General features: G+C 43.3%; 1 protein-coding gene across 2 annotated transcripts; it reads left to right on the forward strand.

The window, feature by feature from the left end:
- The first annotated feature begins 152 nt into the window (after nucleotides 1-152).
- samd10a (sterile alpha motif domain containing 10a) lies at nucleotides 153-16,164 on the forward strand. 2 transcript variants are annotated; one of them, XM_076276821.1, is made up of 5 exons: nucleotides 153-291; nucleotides 4,977-5,158; nucleotides 10,138-10,306; nucleotides 13,922-14,068; nucleotides 14,593-16,164. In XM_076276821.1, the coding sequence occupies exons 1-5, from the start codon at nucleotides 279-281 to the stop codon at nucleotides 14,613-14,615; spliced, it is 534 nt and encodes a 177-aa protein (XP_076132936.1). In that variant the 5' UTR covers nucleotides 153-278; the 3' UTR covers nucleotides 14,616-16,164. The 2 variants fall into 2 exon arrangements, with proteins under 2 accessions (XP_076132936.1, XP_076132937.1); XM_076276822.1 differs by having other exon boundaries at nucleotides 13,922-14,062.
- Nucleotides 16,165-17,260: the final 1,096 nt, after the last annotated feature.

The raw sequence follows: 17,260 nt of genomic DNA on the forward strand, positions 1-17,260 counted from the left end.
CAAGTCGGAGTACAGTGGTTTGGACCCTGTGCGCCCCAGTCTGTCTGCCGATGTATGTGACACCTGTCCTCCTGTGTGAAGGGGAGTGGTCATCTCGGGAGAGCGCTCAGGGAGGGTGAATCCGATTTATACGCACGGACGTGCTCCAGCTCCCAGGGCTGTGAGGAGAGCGCGGTCGGCGGACTGAAGAGATTCGGACTCCGGGCTAATTTCAACTCCCCCAGAATGGAATACATTCAGTAAACCATCGTTTGAAGGAGTTGCGGGGACCCTGTGCCATGGCCGTAGACGGTAAGTTCAAACATTAACTTTCTATTTATTGTTCCAAGTTCGGATGCTTGTAATCACTTCTAACATCAAATCAGCATTTCCATCACCCACTTGTCTTATTGAAACGTTGGACGCTATGAGGTGACAAAAAATTCTTGAGACAAAGCCTAGCCTACTTTGTGAAATTAATAACCAGTCATTTATGTCATGTATCATTTACAGACTATCGCAACAAAACTGGCGAGTTTCCTTTGCAATACTGATTGCAAAGATTACACTACACAGGCAGATCGTCATTAACCATACTGACAAAAGCTTTAACTTTCAGACTGGAACTCTAAAACAAATACGCTCAGCATATATATCTGGGAGGGAAATTGAAAGCGCAGGGATTTAATGTGAGCGTTGTTAGCATGTTTTGAGTTATCCTATCCTTAATCTTTTCCTATTAATTTAGTCTTTACATTCTTGAGGAACAGGTTCGGAGCGCAGTTTGACTTCAGGTTCACATTTCTAGCATTATTACCATGCCTATGATGTCATTACAGTATTTATCTCAGTCATGCATAGTCGTTTATCTCTTTATCATCAATACTTAATCCTACTTTCACTTGTTTCTGTGAGAACAAAATGTAATTCACAAATTTGACCAGTGTTCTATGGCTTATGTGTGCTACAATTAGGTCGTGTTGGCGGTGGATGTTGTTTTTCCCATGCGTATCATCGCAATCAGGTCTGAACTTGTCCAAAGGTGCCAAACCCACGAATTACCTCACTCAGTTCTCGCCGCATAGAATGTTCAACACAGACAGTTTAGTGCCCTGATGTGAATGGATGGATCTATAGTGGACTTTATGAATAATAAATTGTGATCACTCAGCAGATGTGCAAATTTCACTGCCTTCCTCAGATAGAAGGGATAGGGGAAAGGGAAAGCAGATAAGTGCTTTATAACACCTTCTCCTAAATAACAGTTATAGCCTTATCTCTGGGGTGACTAGAGATATGGGCAGATGGATAAGCAGGTGGGTAGTTGGATGGAGTGGCAGTGGATGGATGGATGTTTGGATATGTGGATAGATGGATGAATACATTTTCTATTGAAATTTCAGCAAATGGTAGATCTGTGCATGATTACAAAAAAGACTATCATAAAGATTGATAGCATGAATGACCAACACTTGAAAGTGCAGATCATGATAAAAAAAACTTTTGGCTGTTATACCAAAACAAACAGCTTGTGGTCTGTCATAAATAATGCTTATCAGCTCATAATGGCTTGTTGCTGTGACTGTCATAATGCCCCTTTATGATTACTGTGACCCCCTTGACAGGTCTTTCACAGCATGCTGTGAACCCTTTTACCCTCTCTCTGAGGTGCCATTTTTGGGCAGTCTAACAGTGTCGAATATGTGGGAGAGTGACATAGTTAAACAGTAGCCTAGTTCATCATCTACATTGTGCTGCTCCGCTTTTGTAAACATTGTCCAACTCACAGTAACCCCAATACTGCATAATATACATGTAGTGAATGCATGTTAAGACATCTCTAAGTGTGGCTGCAAGGCACATAGGTGGTGTCTTTCATTAATAACACGCGTAAATGTCTACTTACAGTCCGACCTTAGATGTTCGCACAGAAAAAGGCACATATGTTCATGTACACATATAAATAACAAATACACACAAACCTCAAAAGGGAATCCAGCACCTGCTAACATACATTCACATTTACTACGGTCACAGAACCGACATCACACATAAATGCATGCATGCTTAAAACATTCCCTTCATAAAAGGCAGTAGACTACAGCCCCCACCGCACAACCCGCTTCCAATCAGTTTTGTTCTCTCTTACTAACTTTTTCTCTCTCAAACACACACACACACACACACACACACACACACACACACACACACACACACACACACACACACACACACACACAAATACAAGTCTAGTTCTGAAGGACATAGGGATCGGAGGCAATCAAAGGCTCTGTGTTTGAGACTAGTAGCACTTATTCATGGACAGATTAGTTTTACACACACACACACACACACACAGACACAGACACAGACACACACACACACACACATACACACGCTGACAGATATAAACACAAACTCACACACACAAGTCACATGGAGGAATGGACACCGTCTGTGAACTAGGGAGTTGAAGCCATAACCCACACACACACACACACACACCGACACACACACACACACACACACACACACACACACACACACACACACACACACACACACACACAAACACACACACACACACAAGATTGTTCCCACACAAGACATCCCTTTTATCTTTTCCCCCAAGCCCTCACTACCCACAACACCCCCATCACATTTGACTGGCTGTCCCCATTTGTGCTAAAAACCTATGGTGTCAATTAGAGGGGAGAGAGATTTTAATGAGTGTGCGCGCACACACACACACACACACACACACACACACACACACACACGGCCTGCGCTGCCTAGAAGCATGCTACAAATGAAGTGGAGAAGCAGCCCAACCTGTGCCGCCTAGTAAATCATTAAAAGCGGCGATGCCAGACTGAAGTACTGAGCATCGGCGTGCTTCTCTCTGGGCGCCGTGATGAGAAACATGCCACCTGCTGCACACTGGGACTGCCAGATCGCCCAGAGATCGCCCAGAATGCAAAGCGAGAGAGCAACATCTGTTGGCTGTCATAAATGAGAATGTAAATGACCATTATCTATCTGTGGTGTCAAATTGGGTTATGGGGAGTACAGTGTAGCCCTTTAGAAGAAAAAGTTTCTCCACGGATTGGCTTAACGCAGATAAAGGGAGATGGGTGGCAGCTGGTAGATGTTTAGCTTGGTGTGTGGTTGCACCAAACCAACCTATGGCTGCTGTTCAGTAGGTTGGATCTCTGGAAACAGCCTAACTCTTCTCTCCAGCACCAGTACAGTATGAAATTGGAACATTTCTTGTTAACAGTCTCACATGTATGTATGTGTAAGCATTTGGGTTATGCAAGCTGCTTGAACCATAAGATTTTACAAGCTCTGTAAATCAAATTCATTATCAGTGAGCCACAATTTGCTCACTAACACACCTCTAATACTAGCAAATTAATTCATCCACTGTAGGATTAGATCATCATTACCACTGCACCGTAAATGATGCCTCTGGATACTGTTGTAATCCTCAAACATTACCAGTGTTGGCATAATTACTATTACTGATACTGATCTATGCATCTGTGAGATTCTGTGACAAAAGATTAGAAAAATGTCATTGTAATAGTAGTAGTAATAGCAGTAGTAGTGGAAGTAGTAGTAGTAGTAGAAGTAGTAGTTGGTGGTGGCGGTGGCAGTAATGGTGCTATTAGTGGTGATACTATTTCTATTTTCTGCCATTGGAAGAGTTTTGCATCAATCATTGAATTATGAAGATAGGATGGTTCTGAATAAAACCTCCATAGGTCCTTACGGAGACAGAGAAAGGAATTATTAGATAGAAGAGCCTAGAAAAGGCATAGAAGAGTACAGAAGAAAAACACATGTTGAGAGAGAAAGCATCCCTCCCAACACGCACATCACCCCTTGTGTCAGTGCTTTGTTGCTTGATTTCATTGTCTGCAAAATGGCGCTCCTTTATTTAATCACGTTTTCTTTTCGTTTATGAGAAATGCAAAAAGAATTTGCGGTTAAAAGACATGTTAAGCTGCAATCACTTCTCTAGCTGCTAAATTAAATTATACTGTAACACAGGAGCTTACATGAAGCTGAATCTCAGATCTATGATGCCTCGTATTATCATTTTCACTCTAATGTGGGCACATCCATTTAGAACAAAATAAGCAGGACCTTAGCGATTATGTGCTCTCTCCAAGGATATGTGAACGATTGACTTAAAAACAGAAGCAAAATGATTTGCATATTCCCAGTTTAAACAGCACTCCGTACATTCATGAATTATTTACTGAACACGGCAGTGCAATATTTGTGTGTATTTGTGTCAGAGACACAGATTAAACATTCAACTTTATTAAACCCAGACACAGATTGAAGCACACACACAAAATCAAAACAATGGATCAAATAAACAAATAAACATAGAAATAAACCGCAAACATTTTAATATGCGCCCCCAATTTTCTTTTCATCAACAACAAAGATGAGTAAAGCCTCATCTCTATAACAGTAAGCCAAGGTGTGTAAGAGGAACCCAGTTTAATATGTGGCCCTGCAATTAGTCTAAGGGCAAAGGCCAACGATGACAGCAGGGCAGCAAGGCATTAAGAGAAAAAATATGGACATTATCGATTAAATCAAAAGCAAAGAGCCATGACAAGGCTGATTTGTTGTTTTCTTTCTAGGAGGGAGGAAATGTGTCAGAAACCTCTTAGGTGTCAGGACAAATGGAGATGTAACATCATGCCAGATGCTGATACTGATCAATACCAACACTGCATTGGTAGCATTCAATTAAAAGCCAACTTTACTTTTAAAGGACATCATTGTTACTAATGCCTTTTAAATGCCTTTCTTCTTTCCTTCTTTCCTCCCTTATTTCTTTCTTTCTTTCTTTCTTTCTTTCTTTCTTTCTTTCTTTCTTTCTTTCTTCCGGTCACTCTCTTTTCTTCTTTCTTTGTTTCTCTCTTTCTTTCTGGCTGTCTTTCTTTCTTTCTTTCTCTCTTCTCGGTCTCTAGCTGCCTCTAGTTTTAGTTTCTGTCGCCCAGCTGTGGAGTACAAGGCCCTTCCTGAGGACTTCAAGTACCACCTCACCCGCTGCACTGGGGGGAACCTGACCTGGCATGAGGGCCGCAGCCAGAAGACGGCGGGGGGCCGGACAGTCAAACTCCTGCAGCAGCCAGGCACTGAAGGACTGCAGGTAAAGGCCGTGTGCACACAGTAAGAAAACTTCATCTTTATTGCCATGCCAGGTTACATAAGAAGAGTCCTTATCCTGCTTGAAATAGGCTTCCAGTACAAAGCCTTAGAATGCTGTTGTGTGGGCCGGTGCTGAGTGTGACAATGTGTTATTATACAAATGTAGTTTTTTTCTATGTGATTATCTCGCTCTCCAATTATTGTCTTTCTTGTCTTAGTGATAAAAGGCCTTTACATTATGAATTCCATCTTGAAGTCAGTTTTTTCTTCTTGATATGAAGTAAGCCTTTATGGTTGCTGTATGCCCAAGTGGCTGAGTTGGTCTTTGTGAGTTTCCCCCCATGAAAGACGAGGTTCATGGGAGGATGAAAAAGTGACCCCCAAAAGAGGCAGCTCTGAGAATCTACCATGACACCCGGCGCTTTTAAGTAGCCCATCTACAGGGACCAGACAACAAGCAGGCCTTTTCATAGCACGGCTGCCTTTAATGAGCCATTCTTTCTGTGTCCTCATTTCATATCTTTGGAGGAGAAACCGATTTCGTGAGAGGCATACCTATGTCTTATTGCCACACTTTTTTTTTTTTTGAGTTATCAAATTGGCCCCATGTTTGCGTGCTTATCCTTAGTCTCTGCGATGCATTTACACAAAAGCTCCTCCGCAAAAGAAGGGGATGGAGGAGAGGAGAAAGAAGAGGAAAAAAGGCTAAATGGACTCTTCCTCTCTGCCTCTGTCCATGTATCCTGCCATCCAAATGAGCCCTTTGTTTGGGGAGAATAGGAGAGATGCTGTTCACCCAGGGGGCACTGTTAGCGGGCACTCAGTCAAACGCAGCTTTAAATAGATTGCAACTCCTTTACTTGGAAACAGCGTTGCTGGTCAGTGCATGGAACAGGACTAGGGCAAGTGTCTGCTTTTGGGTCCCCTATTTTTCTTGCCCCCCCCCCCCCCTTTCCCCCCTTTCCCCCCTGCCCAATTCTGTATTAACCAGCCAAAATCGGTCTTTTTGTCACTTGAGTCATGCTCAATTTAATTCCTCTCACACTCTCTCCTATGCATTTTCCTGTCATTTTTTTAGTCATGTTAATTAGCAACAAATTCATGGTGGCTAATCTGATTCAGTTAATGTTATCTTAATGAGGATGTTGACTTCTTTCAAAAACTGTTATTAGAGAGGAATATAGCATGGCATGTCAAGGAGTCAGGCCTCTTTTGTTACGTCCTAAATTAACTTCTCTAATCTCGGCAGCGGAATAACTCCTCACATGGTTCCTGTAATGAACCCAGTCCTCAGTAATTACACAGATTGTAGGGGTTAATGTCGTGTCCACTCGATAAAGCATAATGAAAACGATAAAGGAAATTACTTTTATTTCTTCATTGTTGTATTTTTCGTGTATTTAATTTTTTTATTTTTTATAATGCTTTAATGCATACTTAGCATGCTTAGTCTAAGGAGGACCTGGGACTTTGAATATTTTCTTTGTGGGCCTCTGTGATTTTGCTGGTTTAATTGGGACTCATGTACCATGCTTAATTTGAACCCTTTCAACTTCAAAGTGGGGGTATTTTTCTCACAGGTCTAATTGGCGAAGAACCAGCACGTCAGCAAAATGCTTAAAAAATGACTGCTCCTGAATTGAATCCGGTCAACCTAGAAGGAGTTTAAAAAAAAATAAATAAAAAATAAGCGTTTATTTGGTTCCAGATTTTGTGGTATAACTAATAGGAACAGGAACACAAAATTTAAGTGGAACCTTTTTGAACTTTGAGGGGTTCTCTCAGCTCTGCAGAAGATGATCTGAGCAGCAATTTCCCTCCTTGTTTGATGTTTTCGAAAGGGAATATGTGATCAAACACAGCGGTTTGATTAGCCCACCATGGTCATTCCTTTTCTCATGCAGATACTAAATGGAACGTTGGTCAGGGATACAGTCTGACCTCAGCACAATCTCTCCTTTGTGTAAAGGAATCTTAGGCTATCTCTCCTTCCTCGCTCAAGAATGCTTGCTTTTTGATGTGCATGAAAGTAGGGTAAAATTCAAGGGGAAACTGTTATGATCAGAGATTAATAAGTGTGTGTGAAGGACAGCTGGAGCTCGTTAAATATGATTATTTTTTTCTATTAGCATGCGACTATCTGCACTACTAGTTCACATTGACCACACAAGCACCAGCTTCATTCTTCCTAACAGTCTCCCCATCAGCAATAGTGCAGCTTTGGCACTGAATGGCACTGTTGTGATTCCAGGAACTGCTTGAAAGTATGATGGGTATGAATCCTCAATCAGCGCATGAATAATAAACAACTGCTCAGCTAAGTGCAAATGAATTCAGCTGTCTCATACAAATAACTCTAACATACAAAAAAGAAACACACACACACACACACACACACACACACACACACACACACACACACACACACAAACACACACACACAAACACACACACACTTACACAAACTAAAGGTGGCACATGGGTGATCTGAGCCAGGGCAGTCCTGTCCTCCAAACTCAGGGGTTGTATGTAGAGGGGCAGCCCAGCAGCTCAGCAGAAGCCTGGCAGTGTGGAGAGGGAGAGAGGGAGGGAGGGGTGGGGGAGTCGGGAGTCTGTAGGGTGGAGGAGGGACGGGGTGGCACACTCACACTCCAGTGACATTGCAGAGGCTGAGTGACCGACATGCACCATAGTCTGGCAGTCCCCGCAGAGCCCATGTTTGTGTTTGATGAATGGCTGTCTTGTGTGTATGTGTGTGTGTGTGTGGGGGGGGGGTGTTTATTGGGAACAGAGGGGGAAGGGGGGGTGTGTTTGTGCATCTATGCATGTTTGTGTAAGTGTGTGTGATGTATGTGCATGTCTGTTTGTGTGTGTTTTATATACGTGTGTGCGATGTTTCTGTTTTGTGTGTATGTGTTTGTGTTTGTGTTTGTGTTTTTGTTTCCCTGTCTCTGTCTCTCTCTCTCGCTCTCTCTGTATCTCTTTCTCTTTCTTTCTGTTTGTGTGTGTGTGTGTGTGTGTGTGTGTGTTTGTGCATGTTTATTTGTTTAGTGCAGATGCACGTTGCAGGATGAGTGGAGAGAGGTTTGCGGCGTCCAGAGCTGTTCCCTACGGATGAGGCTCTGCTGGTGCGAACAGCGCTGCTGTGCGTGTGTTTACTGTGCACTTATGGATGTGGGTCGGTGTTCTCACGGAGAGGAACCCAGGGCCGCCCAGGGACCAGTGAAGGTCAAACACCAGAGGGGAATAGGAAAACGCCAAGAGTGAGATAGCAGAAAGTAAAGAGAGAGGGAGAGAGAAAGAGAGGGAGAGAGAAAGAGAAATGGTCATCAGGCATTTGTAGAGGCACAGAAGCACTTGAGATAAAAAAAAGTAGATACGGAGAGGGAGAGAAAGAACGATAGATAGAAAAGGAGAGAAAACTAATGAGGCAGCAGATGGTAGGGGATGGGTGAGGAGAGGGGTCACTGATAGGACAGAGCACAACCACCAGGCTTTAGAGGAGAGGCAGGTAAGATAAGGGAAGATGAGAGATCAGAGGAAATGGCGAGAGAGAGAGAAAGAGGGTTTGAACGACAGAGACAGCTCTGTCGACAGAGAGAGAGGTACCCCAGTGGTGTTTGAAACTGACGAATCTCTGTGATCTTCAAAGGGTCCTGTAGGCTAAAAGCAAATTGCACATTTAGCATAGAAATTCTCTAAATGCAGACAGATCAGTATTGTAGGTCTATAATCATAATTTTTATTGACCTTGTTGTATAATTAGATTAGTTCTTATTTTATTATATTTATATACAATTAGATATTGTTTTATTGACAATATACAGAACCTGATAACATTATTAGATACTAGTTGTCTGTTGTCTGTACTTTCAGTATAGCAGAACAATATTGTGAAGTTATATGAGAAGTGCTTGGTCCAACAGTAAAATGTACAGTAACTTGGTTGGTCCCACACTGTTGAGAGCCCCAAGTCTGAAATGTCGATCTACATACCGGTATGTGACTGTAGTGATTGGATGCTAACTAGTGCAGAGCGGCTTGTGGATTTGATGCTAGGATGGCCCCTGATTGGTGGAATGATAACAAGCAATGATGCTCGACATCTGAAGGGGAGCCATCCGTCACCGAGGAAAATGACCCTGCTTTGACAAAGCGAGGATGGTGGGGAATATCAACACAAATATAGAGCTGCATTTAACGACTGCAGTTTGGATGATTATGGACAAGTCCCTTTGCCAACCAATCAGAGGGGCCGCTTGAGATTAAATGATCCATCTTAATTATGGACTGTGCATACTGTGGAACAGGGTTATTAAAACACTTTATTTCCCAAACGGGTGAGAGACAGCATGAAAGTCATGTGTAACTGGCCAATGTGCATTTAGTCAGAACAGCATGTTTGTGTGTGTGTGTGTGTGTGTGTGTGTGTGTGTGTGTGTGTGTGTGTGTGTGTGTGTGTGTGTGTGTGTGTAAGAGACAGAGAGAGAGAGAGGGAGGGAGAGACGGAGGGAGGGAGAGAGTTTGTGTATGCTCTTGTTGCAGCACCAGGGAATGAGTGTACTCATTACTTATGCCTTGGGAGAGCACACCATATGCATAGCCCTCCTCTCCAGACTGTGCTGCACAGCTTATGTTGTTTGTTGTTGTTTGTTTATAAGGTAATTCTTACAGTAATGAAGGTTCAGTGTATAATAGATTTACAGTAAAACATTAAGGCTTTTTTTGAAGGCTTTTTGAAATATGTTTTGGTCTAGTTTTCTCTGCCTCTTTTATATAGTTTTCCCAAACATCATCTTTCATTATATGACAAACAGATCGCTTGTGTCTTTGATAGTGGTTTCCCCTCTGTGTATATCTTTAGTTAAACTTATTTGAGAACATCAAGCTGGTTTTATTAATGGGTTTGCATACTTTATTTCTCTCTCTGTCTCTGTTTCTCTCTCTGTCACACTCTCTCTCTCGCTCTCCCTCTCTCAGCTGCGTACAGGCGATTCCTACTCTGTGTACCACACCAGTCCCACCATCCCCAGTCTGTCCCGGCCTGTGGTGCTGTGGAGTCAACAGGACGTGTGTCGCTGGTTGAAGAAGCACTGTCCACACAACTACCTGACCTACGTAGAGGCCTTCTCCCATCACGCCATCACAGGTAGCTCACCACTGGACCTCCCCCACTGGGCAAGGGCCAGTTGTGTTCACAGTCCACAGTGATATTGTGTCAAGCAGTTGTGACATTTTCACTTTAACCTTTTGAAATGTAAAATTTAGTTGTATACTTAGTTAGTAATGCTGTTTCATATCTATCCTTATCTTTAGTTAGATGAACTCTAATATTTCCCTTCAATTTACCTCTACAACTTGCTGTCATGGAAGTTCCCAATGCATAATGCTGTTATGATGAAAAGGTCAGCAATCATAATGGTTCTTACACTTTGCAGCCAACTAGACAATATTTTAAAATCTATTTTGTGCAGATAAGCACAATAAGCCAGCCTCAGCTTCCAAAAACAACACATGTTTCCAGTTTTATGAGCATATGGTTGTAAGTATCATAAAAGTCAAAGCCACAGACATACCACATGCAGATGGGCTTCCACTGGGTTCTGCTAAGGGTTTTCACCTCTGCAGGGAGTTTTTCCTCACCACTAACATCACTGACGTAGGCACTTAGTTTGATTTAGGATGTGAAGTTCTCCAAGCATTTGGGTTAAGATCCCAGATATGCAAAACAAATTTGTAAATGAAAAACTGAACCGGATTGGCTTGGATTGGAAATGGACGAGTGGGCGAAAGGGACGGGAGAGCTCCAGTGACCTCCCTACCACCACGCGGTCACGAACCCTCCACACTAGTGGAAAACCTCAGACGTGAGTCAGAGGATATAAAACAGGGCCCAGAACCCAGCAATTACCTTTGGCACAACCTCAAAAAAACAACACATATCATCACAGCTAGTTGTGGGAAAGCACAAACGTTGAGTGATAGTGGCACATGGAGGGTAGTCACGGAAACCACAGACACACACACACACACACACACACACACACAAACACACACACACACCCTCATGGAAAGAGGTGTTTGGTGCGGATTCAAAGAGGAAGAGTCCTCCCCACCATTATGTGACCGACATCTGGATTCGTTAATGAGAGCGACTCCAGGAGGTTCAGCTAATGAGAGCGAGATCGGCTGCTTCCAGGAGAGCGGAGGTGGACAGAGAGCATGGCACCACTTTCACTCTCAGCCCCAACGTTCACTTTCCCTTTTTTGGAAAGGCATCAGCGTTTGGAGGCATGGGACATGGGGAGAAGTGGGTTGCAGCATCTCCAGAGCTGCAGCAGGCTCCAGCACACCAGCCATTATTATGAATCTGTCATATGAAAACTACAGTCTGACAGAGCTATTTTACAACAGTGAAGTTTTTTTTTTTTTGCCACAGAAACATCACTGAGACGTGTTATCTTCTATCTCAACCATGCATTGATATATATTATGTGATGTCACACACTCATTAAGTCAGATCAATCGTGCCTCTGCCCCCATTGCTTCGCGTGGAATTATGAATACAGCAACCTCGGGGTTAATGCAGGACAGGGGGCGTGACCTGCCATTGAGGTCAATCAGATGAGTTTCTGCTGTCCTGTAGTGACGGATGCAGTGGGGTCAGAGGTCGCTTCCCCGCTGACAGAACCTTGGTCTGCCCGGTTCTTCTGGCTGTGTTCCGCTGAATCCTAAATAAGTCTGTGAAAGCTATAGGGAGATCTGGGTGTCATAATATCACCATCAAGATCCACAGCAGGTCTTGTAGGGGCATGGTGTGTATGTGGTGTGAGTTAAGGATGAGAGAGGCAGTGTGTGTGTGTGTGTGTGTGTGTGTGTGTGAGGGGGGTGTTTGTGTGTGTGTGAATGCATGTGTGTGTGTTTTTTTGTGAGTCTGTGCATGATGTCTGTGCGTATGCATGCGCTGCTTTATGCTAAGAGAGTGTGAAAGCGTGGGTTGATGAGAGAGTGTGTGTGTGTGAGGGGGGGGGGGGGTATCTGTGGATGCATCTGTTGATTCCTTTGAGGTGGTTACTACGGCTTGGCAGGAGATGACTTGGGTCTGAAAGGACACGTTCCAGGAATCTTGCTGGGATCATAAAACCCTCTCAACAGTCACGCATGTGTGAATTCTGACAGACGAGATGAAAGCAGTGATTAGAAGAACTACACACACACACACACTCTCTAACTGGGCCCTAAATGGGATTTCAGCTTGATGGCTATTATCTATTCATTGTTTCACACATCAGTGGTTATGAAGATGAGAGTAAATGAAAGCTGTTAAGTTTATTCATATGAATCACACTCTTTGCTGCCTCAGTCGTTCTACTTTGCTCCATATCTGCATTGTAAGAGTAGAATTCTGGAATGACTTGTAAAAATATTTTACTCCTCAAAGATGTGTATATTATACAGCAAATATCTAGCCCCAGAGGTCAGATCTGAAGTGGCTCCACGTCTGAAATTATACCTTAGGGGGTGAAGATTATATGTTGAAACTTTCATGCTTTAGTCATACAATGCACAATTGTTATGCTTATCAGCCTAACTATTGAGGGAAATCAGTCTCTCATGGTCTCTCTCAACGCTTTACCGGTTTTGTTTTCTGAGAGGGTTAATTCACAATTCGTTGAAACGGTACAATGTTTGCATCCATGTTTGTGTGAAGGGGTGCATATGGTTCATGTGTAGATTTGTGAGTTGTGTGTGCATATAAATGTGTATGTGTGTGTGTGTGTGTGTACTGTATGTGTGTGCGTGTGTGTGTGTGTGTGTGTGTGTGAGAGAGAGAGAGAGTGCAGAGAATGAAACAGACAAACAGACAGGCAGCCTGTGTGTTTGTGTGTGTGTGTGTGTGTGTGTGTGTGTGTGTGTGTGTGTGTGTGTGTGTGTCTGTGTATATACACACGCCTGCATGTGCGGGTGCATGTGCATCCCTACACCCGAGCGAGTGTCCAGACTGTATCTTCCAACATGTCCCTGGGCTCCTTTAAGACCTCTCCCATCCGTCCATGGGGAATCGCCTGGCATTCCGCTCTGTCCCGTCCCTCTAATTGGACTCAAAGTATCAAGGGCAGAAGCATGCTGGGACCTGCTTAGAGGAGAGAGGGCTTTCTCGAGACTTAGCACTGGGGTGCTGAAAGGCACAGAGAAGTGTATCTGAGACAGAGAGGGAGTGGGAGAGAGAGAGCGAGAGACAATGAGATGGAGAGAGGGGAGGACAGAGAGAGAGAGAGAGAGAGAGACAGTGAGACGGAGAGGGGGGGGAGAGAGGGAAGGACAGAGAGAGAGAAGGAGAAAGATGGAGAGAGAGTGTAGGGATGAAGTGGAGCTGTGAGGGCAGTTAGGCCCCGGGCGTGCTTGTTTTCAGACAGCATGTGGCTATGCACACATACAAGATTTATTTAGGGAGTTGGATCAATTCCTCAAGTGTTTTTGCCCTGCAGGGGGCTATGACAACACTCCAAGAATGTAGCCAGTATAGCTCACCATCACTTTTCATTAGTTAACAACCATGTCCTATGTGTAATTCAGAATGCCTCTTTGTGTCTTTATTTTCAGTATTCTACAGCATCAAATTTTTAGCGTTGAAAGCAATAAAGCTGCAAGTTATAAAGTTGCATATATACCTATCTATCTATCTGTCTGTCTGTCTGTCTGTCTATCTATCTAACCATCTTTCTAGTTTAATGTAATCTGCTGTGCTGTGTCCTCCTCCCAGGCCGTGCTCTGTTGCGGCTGAATGGGGAGAAGCTGGAGCGCATGGGCCTGGTGCAGGAGACCCTCAGACAGGAGCTGCTCCAGCAGGTGCTGCAGCTCCAGGTGCAGGAGGAGGGACGCAACCTGCAGCTCCTCAGCAGGGGTTTGTGTGTGTATTACTCACAACATGCCATTATGTGTGTGTGTGTGTGTGTGTGTGTGTGTGTGTGTGTGTGTGTGTCTAAAGTTGTGTCCATGTCTGTGTATTCACCTGGATTGCATGCTTCAGAAAATGTATATTGGGTTCTTGCATTGCAAGTCTGTCCAGTTGTATGTGGTTGAAGAATCTGTTGGTTGGCTGTTAGAGTGTGTGTAACCTATAGCATGTATATAATGAGTGTATGTGGGTTTGTGACATGCATGTAGGTTGTCAAGTACTGAGTACATGAAGGTGTTTGTTTTGTGAACGTGATTGTGATCTACCCTGCTGAAGTTAGCTCAAGCTCACTTGGATCATGCTACTATAGGTATTTATCCAGTTATTCTCTTTCTGTGTATGTTTGTCTTTCTCTTTCTCTCATTCTCCCCTGTCTGTCTCCCTCTTTTCTATCTCTCATTCAACCCCCCCTCCCATCTCTCTCTCATCTCCTCCTTTCCCTTCACTTCTTTTCCACTTCACTCTCTGTCACACAGGTTCATTCGGAAACCTGTCATAATCCATCCATCCATGGACCCACTTGCCCAGGCATGGCAGAGAGCGAGAGACAGAGAGTGAGCCAGAGAGGAAAGGGCATCGGACCGTGCTGGGGGAGGGGGATGGGGTGTGTAAGTGTGTGTGTGTGTGTGTGTGTGTGTGTGTGTGTGTATATGTGTGTGTGTGTCTGTCGGAGCCTCTGGGCCTGAGGCTTCTGAGACAGATAACACCAGGCTGGACCAAAGCACTGGAAACGGACTCCTGAAAGACATGCTGGAAAGGCCTCCCATCGAGGCCCTCCAACTGCAGCCTCCTCTCATCACACACTTACTGGAGCGGTGTGCTGTAGCCCGCAGCAGTGGACAGAGGAAGCTTGAGAACAAGGGAAGGGAAAGGAGAGCATGTTGAGCACTGAGCACTCCTCTTCTGCTGCTTCTGCTTCCATCGTCTCATTTTCTCCCTTATTTGTTGGTGGCAGTTGGGCCAAGCTGGAACCGATTCCATATTATTGTCTTTTTCATCGCTGGACTTAAGAGACATTCTGTGAGAATGAGTGAGTGAGTGAGTGAGTGAGTGAGTGTGTGTGTGTGTGTGTGTGTGTGTGTGTGTGTGTGTGTGTGTGTGTGTGTGTGTGTGTGTGTGTGTGTGTGTGTGTGCATATGTGTGTGTGTGTGTGTGTGTGTGTGGAATGGACTGTGCAGTGTGCAGACTGCGCTGCATGCTTCAAAGTCGCCCCAGATGACAGAAGGCAGATGCCAACAAAAGAGAGAATGCACGAGTCCCTCTTCGCCCCAAGGACCCAGTTCTTCCATCAAACAGACCAGTACTCATTGACACTAAAAAGCGCTGGGACTTCACAAGACATTGTTATGCATACAACATACTCACTTTTGCATAAGGAATACAAATAAGTTACTTTGAAAGCATTTATTTGCCCCATATGTTATTGTTAGTATAGGTAAATGGAAACAGATTGATGGATTGTGCTTTGATATTTATAGTACTATCAATAGAACTTATTATTTTACCATATGGACTGGCATCTCCTGATTATTTGACATGTCAGAGATATAGGCATTGATTGTTATGCTAAATTGGATTGTGTCTGTTGCCCAACGGCTAGAATGATTGATAATGAATTCCCACCAGTAGACTATGTTATGTTTTGTTGTTTGAGCCATGTGTCTGGGTGATGTATGACCTATTCTAAGATCCCTCCATGAGATATATCTTGCAAATTATGTTGACACAGTGACCTCAGGGGAGAGGTGATCGCTATAATTGCAAATTTATTTGGAGTCACTTGTTTGCCAGTTCAGTTGATGCCACTGACAACAAAATCAGATTTGTCCAAGGTGACCACCATAAAAGTAGGCTGCAAAACATGTATTCTGTCCTACTATATGGTGTAAATCGAAATGACTGTAAAAGACTTTTCAAAACACATCCAGACTGTTACAAGACATATACTGCTGTTTAATATTGTTGAGTTTGCTTATTATTAAGTGAGTTTTTCCTATCTGCGTGATGTACCCACAGTTATCAGCGACAAAAATAAAACGTACAAAACCTGTGGTCTTCTTTTGTGCAGAGACAACTGGGTATATACTGCCATCATCTGGTGTTTGAAAATAGCTTTCCCGACCGGACTAAATAATAAAACCAAGGAAGATGAGATATTGTTATTATCAAAGTGGGTAATTTTCTGTGCGCTAATAGAAGGATAAAACCGACAGGGTTTGGAGCTGCTTTCATAATCGAATGGTAATGATAATTTACAATCGAGATAGCCTAGGTTAGGGGTGGGCAACTAATTTCCCCAAGGGGCCACATGACAAACTGGGACTGTTGAGGAGGGCCGGACCCAAAATACCGAACTCAAGTCTGAACTCAATTCTGTTCAATTCTATTCTGTTCTTGTATAACATTAAGCAAATCATATGGTTTTGTTTACTAGTCGTAAGAACAGATGAAAATGTGAGGGGAAAGGAAAAACAGCAATATTTAATCTATGTCCAGTATTTAATCCTCATTTTCCAAAATTATTTTTTGACATTGACATTTTTTTCAGTTTTCAAAGACTGATCTAAAAAAAGTACTACAATATCTATATAATTAGGCTAGGTCATGAAAATGTGAAGGAGTCAGTACAACCGATAGGCCTGTGCCACCATTTCATCAACACTCAGCAATATTTCATCATTAAATCATTACCATCATTAAATTAACTCTATGCAGAATTAGACTACGAAAATGTGGAACAGACAATAGTAGGCTGTCATTAGTTAATCAACATGCACAAAGAAAACTATTTAAAAAATGTAGGCTATTTTTTTGCTTTAACTTTATGCACATAACTGTGATTGGTCAACTCGCTCTGTGTGTTGAGCCGGCTGCTTCAAGCAACCTGTGGGTAGTAGCATCATACTAGTTCGCTAACATAAGCTTTGCAAATAAACTGGTTACAATTACGGGGTTATCCGATTGTAAACTGTCTATCTGCCAGTAACGTTTTGAAATGAACACTTCGTATCGCCAACGAGCAGCAGTAGGAGTTCCAGTCGTTCTAACAACCTTTGCGGTGGTGAGCGACGCAGACATAAGAGACACAAAACTTTGAAAGGTTTACGCCGACGTAAAGGCAACTGCATTGTGTCGACGCAGGAG

Source organism: Alosa pseudoharengus, unplaced genomic scaffold (genome assembly GCF_046254945.1).
Source record: "Alosa pseudoharengus isolate Yale_2024_CS ecotype anadromous, Long Island Sound unplaced genomic scaffold, YU_APseudo_1.1 YU_APseudo_1.1_scf_9, whole genome shotgun sequence".
Classification (NCBI taxonomy): Eukaryota; Metazoa; Chordata; class Actinopteri; order Clupeiformes; family Clupeidae; genus Alosa; species Alosa pseudoharengus.